The 14,603-nt window shown below is 40.9% G+C and overlaps 2 protein-coding genes across 7 annotated transcripts; one reads left to right on the top strand and one right to left on the bottom strand.

Annotated features, from left to right (window-relative positions):
• Positions 1 to 639: 639 nt before the first annotated feature.
• On the top strand, positions 640 to 1,820 carry LOC135617378 (B-box zinc finger protein 32-like). Its single transcript, XM_065117491.1, has one exon. The coding sequence runs from the start codon at positions 797 to 799 to the stop codon at positions 1,514 to 1,516; it is 720 nt and encodes a 239-aa protein (XP_064973563.1). The 5' UTR covers positions 640 to 796; the 3' UTR covers positions 1,517 to 1,820.
• Positions 1,821 to 4,954: 3,134 nt separating this feature from the next.
• Positions 4,955 to 10,274, bottom strand: LOC135582873 (uncharacterized membrane protein At1g16860-like). 6 transcript variants are annotated; one of them, XM_018822070.2, is made up of 6 exons: positions 10,119 to 10,247; positions 9,968 to 10,012; positions 6,861 to 7,869; positions 6,249 to 6,404; positions 5,719 to 5,930; positions 4,955 to 5,472 (listed from the first exon to the last, which is right to left on the bottom strand). In XM_018822070.2, exons 3-6 carry the CDS (start codon positions 7,749 to 7,751, stop codon positions 5,280 to 5,282), a joined length of 1,452 nt encoding a protein of 483 aa, XP_018677615.2. In that variant the 5' UTR covers positions 7,752 to 7,869; positions 9,968 to 10,012; positions 10,119 to 10,247; the 3' UTR covers positions 4,955 to 5,279. The 6 variants fall into 6 exon arrangements, with proteins under 6 accessions (XP_018677615.2, XP_064973561.1, XP_064973557.1 ...); XM_065117489.1 differs by lacking the exons at positions 9,968 to 10,012; positions 10,119 to 10,247 and adding exons at positions 9,739 to 9,785; positions 9,885 to 9,963; XM_065117485.1 differs by lacking the exon at positions 9,968 to 10,012 and having other exon boundaries at positions 10,119 to 10,274.
• Between the last annotated feature and the right edge of the window lie 4,329 nt (positions 10,275 to 14,603).

Raw genomic sequence — 14,603 nt, 5'->3', positions numbered from 1 at the left:
CACTCGTGAGGGTGATTCCGTCGTTTCCGAACGAGATGATTGGGATTCTTTTCCCGGAGCCACATTTTTTCGCCACGTGTTTCCGACCGGCACCAAGCGCAGATATTTTGTCGAGTAACTATGCGTGGCAAGACCCGCTGGGTCCCACGACGATTGTCGTTATGGCGCCTCGAGACTACGTATGTTGTGGTCAACAAGACCGAGTCTTCGGACGTCGTCTACCCGAAGCGCAATTGGGACGGACACACAGGTGGATCTCACGTGGTTCGGATCGCCTCCAACCGCGAGGCGGGTAGAACGGTGGATGAAACGTAAACGTTTTAAGAGTTGCCGTCGAGCTTGTTGCTTCCGTTGGAACACCGCCACTGCGGGTCCCATCACCAGTGCCACCGCATCCGCTCATCCTCGTCGGGGAAAATAGATCTTCTATAATAGATGGAATTATGGAGCAAAAAAAGAAAAATAAATGTAGTGGCCAATGCGCGAGCAAAAAAGCCAACCATATAATAACGAAAGAAGATGAACAGTTCGAGAGGAACGAGGTATGTGGACAGGGATGGCCCTACGACCGCCACCGACTCCCCCCCTTATGGTCCATCCTTGTCTTCCCCTCTCTCTCTCTCTCTCTCTCTCTCTCTCTCGCTCTCGCTCGGCTTATATTAGAGCCTTCTTCGCTTAGATTACCACCCCAACTCCAAGTCCAACAAAGCATCCTCCTCTCTCAACCACCGAACCGAACACCACTGTGCCTCCTGCAAAAGAACCCACCTCCGCCTCCTACACCTCAGTTTTGGACATGAAGCAGCGACCGCCCTGCGAGCTCTGCGGCTGCGAGGCAGTGGTCTTCTGCGACCCGGACGCGGCCTTCCTCTGCTGGGCCTGCGACGCGTCCGTCCACGGCGCCAACTTCCTCGTGGCCCGCCACGTCCGCTTGGTCGCCTGCCTCGCCTGCGACTCTCTCGACGCCGCCCGCCGCGTTTCCGGAGCCGCCCCGTGCCGGGTCCGCGACTTCTGCGCTTCCTGTGACCCTGACTCTGTTTCTCCTCCCTCTCCTTCCCGCTCCGCCGGCTCCTCGTCCTCCAGCTCTTGCCTCTCCACCTCCGAGTCCACGGCGGCGCGTCGGGGGGTGAAAACCGCCGCTCCACGGCGAACGGCAGCGAGACGGCAGCGTGGGGGGGCGGACGAGAGGGTGGAGGGCGTCCTGCTCGGCTGGAGCCGGAGGATGGGGCTACGTAACCAGCGGCGGTGCGTGGAAGCGGCGGCGCGGGTGGTTGGCGCGTGCCAGCGGGCGACATCGGCCCTGCCACTCCGGGTGGCCCTCTCAGCCGCGTTGTGGTTCGCCATCAAGCTCTGCGAGGACGAGGCGGTGCCGGAGAAAGGCGGCGCAGCGGCTCTCCGGCGGCTGGAGGCGTGCTCCGGTGTGCCCGCGAGGCTAATCCTTGCGGTCGAGTCGCGGATCGCTCGGCTCGCCGAGCGCGCCCGTGTCGCGGAGGAGGGCTGGGCCGAGTGCCCGTAGCCGATCCAACCCCGGCCACGCGTTTCTTTTTGCCTTTACTTAAACGCCCCTCACGTTCTTTTATATGTAAGAAAAGGGCACATAAGGTCGTAATATACTAATATGGCGTCCTGTGTTGAGTTACCGAGACAGGTGTCCGAGAGAAAGCTTTATCGAGGCAAAAGGTAAACCGTAGTGGTTCACTCGTTTTGCTTTTATTAGTGGTTGAGTCATTACGTACTGCAAGTAAGAACCTCGTGTGGGTGGCTGAGATTAAGAAGATGTAGTCAGAACAAGTAAAATAATAACTATGATTGTGCTCGTAGATTTCGTTTGTATCTTGTGACACAATCCACAAGCTGAGTTGAAATCGGAAGCCTACTCACATGCATGCATACTTCCTTTTAGTGGACATAAGATCTAAAACCAACCCACCTAGCTTCTTCCCTGATGGCCCTGGTTTGACGTGATCGATATCATACCAGCTCCAGCAATCATCTGAGCTTGTCCGTCGCTTCTCATCCCCTTCGTGAGCTCTTCCTCGTTCCGCAATTACGTGATTGCCTGAGATGAACTGGGCCTGATGCAGGAGGCGTGCTGTCCCAAAGAATGTGACTCAGATCTCCGTCGACGGTGGTGTTTCGGAACTCTGGAGAGTTGCAGATGACCGTGTGGAAGTAGGACGCCACTGGGTTGACCACATCTTGGCAGGTTATCCACTCCGAGCACACGGTGCTCCACGAATGATCTGCTTAGCACCGCCCGAGGCGATCCTGTTCCATGTAGAAGAACTCGGAATATGTAGATCTGCGACGACAAGGTTTCTCTGCTACCGAGAGTGGACCTGTGAACATCTTGAAGGCATCGGGCATCGTTCTGTTGCCGGTCCCATAAACGATCCGAGTGTTTGTATCCAGATGGAGACTCGGATCTACGATGATATCTTCAAACCTCTTCTCCATGTCCATTAATGGCCTTACTCATTCGGTCAATGAAGTTGAGGTCCCTCGGCAAAGAAGTAAACGCATGAAGAAGATCTGCAGGAGGACCTCTATTTCAGATAAAAAAGGCTTAATTACAAGGTGCAGAAACTAAATGCTCACCATCCTGAGTGATAGCTGGATAATCCGAAGCACTCAAATTGATGAACCAATCCCAATATGGACTAGTCTTCAGAAGAGCCGCAGCTGCATGAAGCGTTGCAGCGACGGCGGACGCACCCGTCCCCTCCACTGCACACGCTATTCCCGAGAGCTCGATAAGTTCGTTGGGATCGACCGGAGAGCGCCAGTTAGATTCGTTCAGCGCCATCGGCAGGAGGTAGCGATTCCTCGGGTGGTACAGCGCCATCGGCAGCCTTAGAATCTTGTGGTGCTCGCCGCCGGTGCCTGAGATCCGGAACGCAAACACCGGAGGATACCCGGGTCCCTTCGATGGAGCTCTGGTTGTGCCTTTGAACTGTAGGCATTCGTCTTCAACTCCGTGACGGAGCAAAGAAGCATCGAGGGAGAGTAAGATGATGGAGCTGACTGAATGCAAAAGCCGCAATGACGACGCAACCAGACCGCCTGTCGAGCCTCATTCGATGAACTCAGGTTGGGCAACTCTGAGACGCCCGAACATGAACACCGAGGAATCGGATTCCCACCGAAACGACAAACTGGAGCACTTGCCGAGGTCTGACTGCGATAAGCTAATCGGCATAAGCCACGAAGTCGAAAGATGATCATGTCGTTGTCATGATCAAAGTCGTCGAAGAAATCCAAGCATTGTCGGTTTGTATGTGACCAATAACAAATAACGACATTTGACTAAGTTATCGGATGCATCATTTCTTGTGAAATGTTGTCTGCAACTGAATATTTTAATGCCACTGAGAGAAAGGCATGATGATAGGGTTGACAATTTAATAGCAGATGGTCGATATCTCGACATAAGTGAATGATACTTTATAATTGATTCTTTGACATTACTAACACGTAGCGGAGTGGATCGAACATTATTGTAGCTCGGATTTGATGTACCACGATGAGTTAGGTCCGAAGAAAGCATACCATAACCTAACTAGGAAGGTAATGACATCCGAAGCTCATTATAAAAGAACTTCACAAGTACGTTGTTATTAGAACACACAATCTTTCATGTTAAAAGGCTAGTTGAATTGTTCGAATCACTCATTAACTTAAATATCTCGATAAGAGTATTATCGGGAACGTCCAACATAACCTTATTGGAATCGACATCGACATAGGTAGAGTTTGACGAGTCTAGTGTCGATAGGATTTGACTTGAGACTATTTTAGAAAAAGGATTTCGGGTGGCTCCGACTTAGCTTTCACTTCCGATACTTCAAATCTAACTTAAAACCAAATAAAATTAAGAGTTGAGATTCATATATATCGTTCTGAAATCATTATAGGGTTCAATTCCTGAGTAGGCCAGCTAGCTATTTGGGCCATTGTGTCTCATGCACATACCATTGTGTTGCAAAACTTTTCCATAAATCACAACTTATTAACCATCTTTCAATCAGTTTAGCATCTGTGGTCAGCTTGATATGTAGACGAAGGGCAGAAACTAGTCATAATATCATGAACATAATCTCATTATGGAGAAACCATCATGTATGTTGGATATGTTCATAAGATAGGCACATCATTTTCAAGGAATATTTCATGGCAATAAGTAATTTTCTTTCTGAGCTCATGATGTATCATGATTCCAATATCAGCTGGTAAATGCTTCTAACTGCTATGTTAGGACCCTTTTTTTGAGCATTTGCATAATATTTATTGATCAGTTTAGTTCAGTTGTTTATCGAGTCTGTTTAATTCAGTTAGAATCGGATAGAAATTTATTTAATATTTATTTATTATTAAGAGTTCAAGTCCGAACGAATTCTAGATGGAACTCTATAAATAGTAATATAACACTTTCTTTTACAAAGAATCAATCAATCAATGAAATATTATTCCACTCTATAGACAAATCTTAGGAGGTTGATCTCCTCGAAGTGATCAAGGAGGGCCGATCCCCTCGAAGCGATCAAGGAGGTCGATCCTCTTGAAGCGATCATTATCATTCCCTTTTCTCCCCTTTCTTCCACGATAAGACCTTAGAGTCATATCATTTGGTATCAGAACAACGATAAAAATTTAGGGTCTTTTCATGCTACATTATAATTTTCTTTTAAGATGGCATATTGTAATCACTTTTTAATGGAACCATTAGAAGAACTGTATCCAAAAAAAAGTGACAAATTGTAAGGCCTTTGCCTTAAAATCCAATTGCTACTACTGCAATGAAGCAATTTATCATCAAAGACAAAAGATTTCTACATATTGTGCATGTAAGACAATTCCTTAACCTGATGAGTAGATTGAAGATATCAGTCAAGCAATAATATCGATAACTACACCGCAAAAGAAGTGTAAATTCTCACAAACAAGAGACACTAAGTAAAAAACAGCAACCAATCTACAGATCCAATTTATTCAGATAGGTAGAAAGTTTGTCTCAGCAAAATATACTGCCAGTCTAACCTTCCATTTCAATTACATCAAAGACCTCATCAACTGTAGTAATCAAACTGACCTTCTTACAGATGTACTTGAACTCAACAAGAAGGTGAAACACAAAAAGGCTACACAATCAAACACATTCAGAGGATAAAAGTTCCTCCTTATGCAAATCATTGCTTCATTTTAGGCATTGCTAACAGGCAAAACACGATTATAGATTTGACATCTAAAACAATTATTTTAACGCCAACTAACTATATACATTATACTGGTATGACGTCGATTTTTGAAGTGTCCTCACATCTCAATACGATTCCTTCAAGGTTCGCTGGGAGAATGCACTTTGCCCATTGGCATCCTGTTGAGAAGGGCTCCGAAGGTGGTACTATCATCAAGACATTGTCATTCCTTCTGACAATCCCCATTACACTAACAGTGCTGCCCTCTTTGATGTAGCTGCAAAGAAAAAGGTCTTGGTGCTTAGAGTAAAGAACATTATGTAGAGCTTGAGATGTTGAAAAGCATGATTTTATGCAGCACCCTGTTGCTAAGACATTCTGTCCAAAAAATAATCGATTAATATATCACAGAGGTGCTCATAATATTGTGCTTATATATTCATATGTCTGGATTATGCTCATGCAGCACCACTAGATGAAGGAAAGCAACAAAAAGAAGTACTATCTAATGAAACGCTAGTACCCTTCTTTCAAGCGCATAACACGATCATCACTGGATAGATTCCTTTTGCGTAACCACCTTAGAAATTCAGGCGAAAAGCCCTTGTTGTCCGGGTTGATGTCAAAAACAATAGACTCATCAACATATGGGGTCACCTGAGCACCATAGCCAGCTTTAACCAAAGCTCTCAAGCCCGATTGGAAGTCAGAGATATAAAAGTCAACCACATTCCTCTGCGAAAGAGTTATTTAGGTCAAAGTAATTAAAAGCAAGTATCTACAAACAGAAAGCCAATATGATTGACATTTCCTTGTAACAACAGTTTCAAACAAATCGAATGCTTTCCATATAATGGAAACTGAAACACCACTAGTTCCACTCGTTTAGATGCCCTTTAAATTAGAAACTGAGTTTGATGGAATCTGGAGGTAAAACCCACCAGAAATGGTTCATGGGATATCCCATGAGAATTAAAATAAAAGGACAAATATATTCTTTTAAACACGTATCACTTGTTTCTCATTAAGTTCAACAATTAGGGAGAGGCATACCTCCATTGATCTCAATCCCCAAGTAAAGTGGCGATGCTTCGAATTGGCAGCTTTGGAGTCCCAGCCCCTGTATTCATATAAACTAGTAGATGTGTAGACACATCTAGGAACTTTACTGTATGATGACTCAAGGGGAAAATTTCCGCATGTGACAACCTGCAAGAAACTCAAGTCTATCATCTTCAATAGAATAAATGCATGGTTATCGTAAAGCCAACATACATAAATTGACAGCAAATGAAAGACAGGAAAATTATCTAGTGGAAGTTCTATGTTGTGCCATATCCAATACATCCTAAATCTTAGAAATGCTAGAAAATAAAATAACAATACTATTTTCCTTTGTCATATTCAACAGGATATCTGGAAACAACAAAATGCAAAATTACTCTCCGTATTACTTCTATTGAAAACTATGGTTCATGTAGTCAAAATGTGCAAAGAATTTAGTAAGTAGTCTGACAGGGGATGTTTGTGGTAAGCAGGATGCTAATGCATGTGCTATATAAGTGAGAATTTTAACAAAGAACAGAAAATTGTCTTGACCATAATATTGTCTTTCGCCTCTAACACTTCTAAAATCATCAATAACTTTCTTAGGACGCTACATACCCCAGTAACCTTGACATATTGCCCATCTTTTGCTGTTTTCAACTCGGCATCAGGATATTGAGAAATGAATCCTATGATTGCTCTCCTTCCAAAGCAAGTGTTCCAAATGAAAAGTGAAGAAACAGCTCCAAAAATAATCACAACAACTATGAGAAGAACGGCATTGTGAACAGCTCCTAGAATGAAGCCCCCTGCTATGAACCCCATCACAAACAGCAAAACTACAGACCACAATATTGGCTTGGGCAAGCTCCCCTTGAATGAATAATCCTCCTCTTGACCAAGATTAGTGACAGCCTGATTATGAACAACAGTGGTGTTATGTAGCTTCACTGATCCAATTGAATTCAGTGGACCAGATACTTTATGAGGTACACTGCTCGAGTGAAGTGTTCCGGAATTAATCGGGCCAGATGTGATGAGTCCTGTAGCTGGGAGTGGTGGTGGGAGAGGGCCAGAGTTCTGGCGAGCCATTGGGTTTATACCTCCAGATTGAGGACCAGATGACTTTTTAATTGAATCCCCATGCTTAAGTGGTCCAGAATTAGACTTTTGTCTGTTTACTGAAGAATTAGAAACAGGAACTGCAGAAGAGAGGGAACCAGAATAGCTAGAACGACCAGAGGCATTAGGCATGACCGGTCCTGAGTGAGGAGCTGCACCTCCAAACGATCCATTTCTTAAGGGAGCACCGGGGAGAGGTCCAGATTTTCTAGACTTCTCCATGTGAAGATCAAACATCTTACCAAGTTCACCTGATTTTTTAATATCTCCACCTGTATATGGCATGGCAATTGAGCTCATTGTTGGAGGCTTCTCTTTTGGCTGTTCTGGCCTACCCGAAACATACAGGCCATTGCTGAGCTGATGCGATGGGAATCTTGAACCCATTATGCTTTAGCAAAACAGATCCACTAAATCTTGCTATATCCTCTGATGAATATCTACAATGATCCACAGGAATTAATCCTGAGTATCAGCTCCTGGCATCATCATGGTGAGTCAAAAGCTGCGACAAAGCAAGGATCCACACTTTATCTTTCAAGCAATCTTCTGACACATACAAAGAACCACATCACAGATGATGAAAGGCATGTCCATGCTGGTAGAATCATGCATGTATAATATGGTTTAGTAAACAACATATGGAATAAATAAAATGACAATATATGTATCTATTTATTGTGACAGAAAAACTTCAGATTAAATATGGTGACCATTTTGAGTTATTTTTCCTCATAAATCGTCAATGACAACTCTATATCATTCCTCATAAATCCATCCAAAGTATTCAAGATCCCCTCTACTAAAGTGACCATCTGAGACACCCCACTGAGGTCCATTTAAGTCTTTTTATATCATGCCATTAGATGTGCAAGTTGTTCTAGTTCTTATGTCAATTACGCTGTAACTATGCCTATTGTTATTTTTGAATGCACCTAAAAACTGTTCTATAACTGATTGCTGTTGTCTGAAGTTTGGATTAAAGGAGATTTTCACAAAAGAGTATAGCCTTTATTAGCAAACAGTGTTAATTTTTAATAATTATGATGTTCAGTGAAGCATTGTCAGAATATTCTGCAAATTTGATGTCACAAGAATATGGCAACAAATTAAATCAAATTATAGACAAGTGTCTAATATCTTGCTCTTGCACTGGCATCCCATATGACCAAATTCATTCCCTTGACAAACATTAATGAAACAGAGGAACATTGAACCATCTGAGTAGAAGAAGATTCTCAACTGGCTCCAATTAAGGAAACAATGTCTTAAAATTTTCATTCAACAAATTCATCTCTGAACAAAAATTAGCAAGAACTCAATTGTAGCTTGTGGCAAGTAATAATAGCATAAACAATTGAGCATGGTATTACCATTAACGGATAGTGAATTGTAAAAGAAAACATGTTGGAGATTTGACTCTACTTATATCCATTCTCCTTCATTAGTTATTCACATACCCACCTTCCTTTTTATTCAGACAGTCTTAGTATCTGAGTTAGGTATCGTATATGGAATTTCAGGCCATACCGTAGATCTCCGAAATTCATATAGAGATTGAAGAGAGAAGAAAAATTTAAGGAACCCACATTCTTGTTACACAATTTTAATTATGTGACGTGTTAGATTTCATCATGATACTTCTAATAACGCCATCTTCTACATGGATCAGCAAGCTGAAAAAAAGGCATACGAGTAATTAGTTGGATCGAACTTAGACTTCAAACAGTTTGTACATTTTCCGGAGTTTCTAGCTGTTCCCAGTAGTAGATCCAAATAATTCTAGAGCATATAAATTTTTGACAGAGATGTTACACCATCAATTCTAGCCCTGCACTATAATATTGGGACAAAACTTAATTATGCCAGCATTTTGAACATCAAGAAGTCAAAGTAAGATGCAGGCCCCATATTGCAACTGGCAATTGCAATGTAGAACATGCTAACATGTTTGTTTAAGCAACTTATGCTGCACATCCAATAGGAATGATAACACATAAATCACGGCGCTGAATCATGAATCCAAACCAAAGAAGTACAAGAAGCAACCTCCTGATTAAAAATTTGTAAAGAATGTCTGTTCCACAGATTCAAATCCAAGTGAAATGTATCATTTTTCCAGTAATTACAGAGTCAACAGTTGAAACCAAATACAGCCTGTCACCGCATTAGAACATTGATCAACAGATATTTGAACATGCACATTTGTGCCAAGCGATCATTTCATGAGAAACAAAGAACAACACATTTAATAGGAAGATCATACACTATAAACTCCCACAATCGAAAGAGGTTCGAAGTTGGTAGTATCTGTGATTAATGTTTTTTGCCATATCAACAAATCCAGATCTGAATTATGAAAAAAACAACATACCTTCGCATTCCCATCAAAACTTTTTTTCGAATAAATCCGATCATTTCCTAGAATTTAAATAAAAGAGAAATGAACATTCACACATCGACAAAAGAACAATTTCTCGCTTTCTAAAAATAAAAAAAATCACTTTTTTGCTAAATTACCCGTCTCCAAACTCCGCAAATTGAGAAAACAGACATAAATTTCAGCTGAATCGAAAAGAACCAAACTTGAGGATTCCGCCTACCGAAAAAACCAAACTTTACATCAACATTCTCGAAATCGACGCAACCTATTCCAAAGAAAGAACTTTTACCCTCCATCGGATTCACAGTAAGAAAAAGAAAGGATCTCGTTCTGGGTAAGCGAGCAAAAGATAGAGATCGATCGCCACGTACCTCCGAATCCAAATAGCAGCCGAGAAACCAGCAGTTCCGCAGCAGTCGACGGATGAGGAGGCAGGAAGTGAAGTAAGCTGCAAATGGATCACAAAAGAGAGAGAGAGAGAGAGAGAGAGAGAGAGATCCTTCTACCGAGTGAGAAAAGGTGGGAGATTATGTATACAAACCTGTCACCTGCACAGGTCCCTCCGCTCTCTCTCTCTCTCTCTCTCTCTCTCTCTCTCTCTCTCTCTCCTGATTTTTTTTCCTTTTTCTTTTTTTCCTTGCAAATGACTATTATAACCCTAAATTTCAAATTTTGAAAAGATTTTTTTGGACTCATTGTAAAACATAAACCTTTTATTTCTTGATGTGTGATTCACAACATTTTTACTCAACCACTGTTTCTGGATTGCATCTTTCTTGTTCTTGATGCTGCACATCATGATATTATTCCAAATATTTAATCTAACCATTTTTTTTGCTGTGTTCACAGGCTGATTAAAAATCTTCAACAATTCTGCACCTACCAACTCTAATTCCAATGGACATTTTTTGTGTTCAAACCTCAGCAAACTTGATAATAATAATATTCCTGCACTCCCCTTAGAACTACTACTTGCATGACAGAGGTACCATAATTTTAGGTCTTGGAGATGGTTGAGTTTGAATGCATGAGATTTTATGACAGTGGATGGTCTGAAGGATAGATAATAATAGGCTACAAAGTTCATCTCAAGCATGTTACCTATTATTTTAATCCTTGGTTACTTGTACTGTCTGCAATTTTGGCTCATATTGGCAATGTGATCCACCAACAGGAATGAGGTGTTTCCAAGACATCAATACTCCCATGTCATCATCACATGGTTGATGAAGGGGTGGACCATCTGCTCCACATGGCTTTGGTGCTTGCACCTAATTTGTCATCAAGAGGTGTCCCACACTCGACAAGCTCTGCCTTTGTTTTCAAGATAAATCAAACTTGCTCATCACTCCATTGAGGTTGTTGGCAAGCACATTATAAGAAGAACATCCATTCTGTAAGCACTGTGGAGTGGTGCAAATCAAATCCCTTAGAAGAAAGAAAAGAGAGATATGTTTATTAGATTTTGATTCTATTTGAGGCCTTACAAAGTTAAAGGAGAGGAATGGTCAAATATGACGAACAAGGTATGTGTTGTAGGCAATGCAACAACCCAACAATGAAGCTATGTAGCTCTGTCATATCATGGTCAACAAAATTATTATTTCCCTTGCAGCAAGTAATGGTTTGCTTAGATATCACTCCATGCGATAGAGGATATCTGCCTGCCACATTAGGTTTCATGTCACATAATTCCCCTCTTCGCCACTGCTGTTCCTCGAATCCAACCTGATAATGACATGGTAACAAAGCTGTGAATCGAAGGGCTGTTGCAGGATTCGGTAGCTTTGATCTGTTCTCATACTGGAGATTTTGGAATCCATTGATTTTATATCTAACGGATGATATCAGCTCTAAGTTGCATAGCACAGCTCATGTATACTTGGAAGAATTGGAAATTGGAAGGTGTTTGGTGGTTCAAGCATCAGAGAGTAGTGCCAGTGGTTGAAGAATCAGAAGGCTGTTCGCTCTGTTACTGTGTAATAGCAACTAAATCTTTGGTAGATTAATCATACGACTTCAGATTGTACTTTAAGGTTTCTTGTAGAAAGCACACAATTTTATCTACATGAACTTCCATCACAGACAACACTGCTGCTTGTACAATAAGGTCAATCATGGCAGGTGGAACACAGTCTCACTTGTCCTCTTTGCTTGAGGTTGAAACTATGACATAGAAGAGGTGGAAAAGTTACTGATCAGCTAGGAACTTGTGGATATTTTTCCACTGATGACTGTCTCCAATGTGTTGTGTGAGAGATGAGGTACTGATGATTTGTGTGTATATTGTTCCACATATATTCTTCTAGCACATGTAATGTATTGAAGCATGTAACTCAAGGGAAAGAGATATTTGTTAATCATTGGCAAATGCTTTTTGATTCATAAGGCACTCCAATTACTTTGGTGGCTTGGAAGCAAATTGAATGTGCACACTCTAGGAAGACAAAAAACTGAAGAAAAGGTTTCTGTAGATTTCTTCTAGAAGAGGAGGAAGGAGAAGGGTGAAGGGATTAAGATAATGCATAACAGCAAAGTTTTGAGATGAATGATGACCTGATGGGTTTACAATTGGGGCATATTTGTTTATTGAGGTAGGCCTAGCTATGACCACAGTCAAAAGATCTCTCACTTGAGGGTTTCATGATGAGTAGGAAAGAGTAATGCAAAATCTACTCAGGCTCTCTCTATCCACATGATTGATCTTGACACAGATACCTAGCAAATGGCCAAGGTAAATGGTTTGAAGTGGAGCTACAAATATGTTGCTCCGAAAGCATTATTTCCTGATACAAAATTTTAAATTCATTTGTCTCACAGTTTTTTTGCTTGATTACTGTAGTTTCTGATGATATCTGCAATGCTACTCTGTAAATTCTCTAAAATGATTATCATTGTGCATCAGGATTTGAGAAGTTAGAATTAGTTTTTATCCTAGTTCAGAAGAATCAGTAACTAAATAATATAGCCGTATATCGACATCCTAAATTCCTAATTAATGAAAAGGATTAGTTCAGTGAAACAAAATTGCACACAGCACACCCGAAAACGACTACCATCCAATAGTTCATGGGAAGCAACAAAAACCTACTCCATTTGAATAAATAGCACATGTTACTATATTCGACTCAATTTTTTCTGTTTTTATCTTTCATTCTCACATGTTATTAGAAAGCAAAGCAAAAGCTGAGTATGACTACATATCTGCATGACTTGAGATATGGTTAACATAAACATTCAGCTTTTCATATAATCTGAATTTTCAAATTGTTGAAAAGGGTAGGCAAGAATTTTTTTTTTTGGTTATGATCTTACTGTTTGACCTTCAGCCTATTCTTATCCGAATGTATATAATCTAAAATTTTGGGGGAGGGGTGCAAATGGAAAATATTTGGCCCAATATTTTGCCTCAAATGACATCATGGAAATATGCTTTCTGATACTTCTAATCGTTTCATATATAATATCATCCACAAAAATGCTACAACAATTTCTGCTGCAAACTAACCAGAGTCCGGTCCTTGTCATGGTTGTAAAGAGAAAATGAGCTATTAGTTAATGTGACAGATCATTTGCACATCAATGTTTCAGGACAGACTAACGAATGAACATGATAATAGAATTGCTCATGAATTGTCATACACAAAAGGCATCAAATAACAAATATTTTGCAACAATCCATTGTTTCATTTTCTGTTTAATGCAACTATGGCAGCTATTCTGGACCAACCTTTACTGATTAGTTAAAGTTTTGTATCAGGTGGCTTTTGCCGAAAGGTGAGTTTTGATAAAGAAAGGCGACCTAGCGCATGAGGCTCCTGTAAATGCAGGTTTTGAAGAGGATCAACATACACAACATTACACTCAAAATCAGGTGACTTCCAACTCTATGTTGCAAAGGATCAATCTAGGCATGGCACCCAGCTCGCTCACCATGGCACAAAGTAGCAACCTTGGAATGACTCGACTTAAAAAGGACTTTTGTTTTTAATTTTCTTTTTAATTTTTTGTCTCTCTTGTTAGATGCAAGTCTGACAAGATGTGTAGTAATATGATGTTGTTTTGATGCTTTGTTACTGTATAAATTAGAGTACTGAGATGGTTAGCCTAGATAGATATTATCGATTAATCTGGAGACATGCCAAGTTCAAAAAATATAATCGGCAGTTGAAGCTTGAGAGGAACATAGTTTTTTGGCCACCATGGTAAATTGACAAGATAATATGATCGGAAATAGCATAAGGAGAGCCATGGCAGGCTTAGGATCCTTTTATGTTCAAGTCAGTAAATGAAATTATGCAGCTTAAAAATATAGTTCCTTTTGCTATCATGGAATGCTGTCCTAATAATCCAAGGCGGAGTATGGCGTCTACTCATTGAGGTGAAGACCATTTTAAAGTTCGACATATAGAACCACAACATTAATCAAGAATCTGAAATCAAGGCATGTTTGGTTTTGTTAAAGTTAAGAAAGGAACAGATAAGAGTGAGATGAAAGATGGCATCGGGATCAAGTGATGAGTTCCAAAGATTAATTAAATGAAAGTAAAATATCTACCTAATCTGTGCCAAAATCTTCGGTTGTCTTCTTCTTTCCACTTCAACCGTGCCAACATCTGTCAGAGATCAATTATGATTAGAAACTTTCATACTCTGGTCCATGCAAACCTGTAGACAGAAACAAATCAGTGAAAATTTGGAGAAGTGGAAGACAATATTGGTTACTGAGAAACATGAGGTGAGGCTACTTCAATCGATTCCTAGAAAGAAATGGATCCTCCCACCGATACGCAACCAAATCATGAAAAAGATATCTACTAAAGAATGGAATTGTGAAAGATTTAGAATTGCTTCAA

The sequence above is a fragment of the Musa acuminata genome, chromosome BXJ2-7 (assembly GCF_036884655.1).
Source record: "Musa acuminata AAA Group cultivar baxijiao chromosome BXJ2-7, Cavendish_Baxijiao_AAA, whole genome shotgun sequence".
NCBI classification, from domain to species: domain Eukaryota; kingdom Viridiplantae; phylum Streptophyta; class Magnoliopsida; order Zingiberales; family Musaceae; genus Musa; species Musa acuminata.
The sequence above is the reverse complement of the archived record's forward strand: the minus strand, read 5'-3'. Positions and strand labels throughout refer to the sequence as shown.

Excerpts from the sequence above, each read along its gene's own strand:
- LOC135617378 (XM_065117491.1), top strand. The coding sequence starts at position 797 with ATGAAGCAGCGACCGCCCTGCGAGCTCTGCGGCTGCGAGGCAGTGGTC.
- LOC135582873 (XM_065117485.1), bottom strand. The coding sequence starts at position 7,751 with ATGGGTTCAAGATTCCCATCGCATCAGCTCAGCAATGGCCTGTATGTT. Across the intron at positions 6,405-6,860 it reads AATATGTCAAGGTTACTGGG|GTTGTCACATGCGGAAATTT; the intron begins GTATGTAGCGTC and ends AGTTTCTTGCAG. Across the intron at positions 5,473-5,718 it reads GTTATGCGCTTGAAAGAAGG|CTACATCAAAGAGGGCAGCA; the intron begins GTACTAGCGTTT and ends TTTTCTTTGCAG.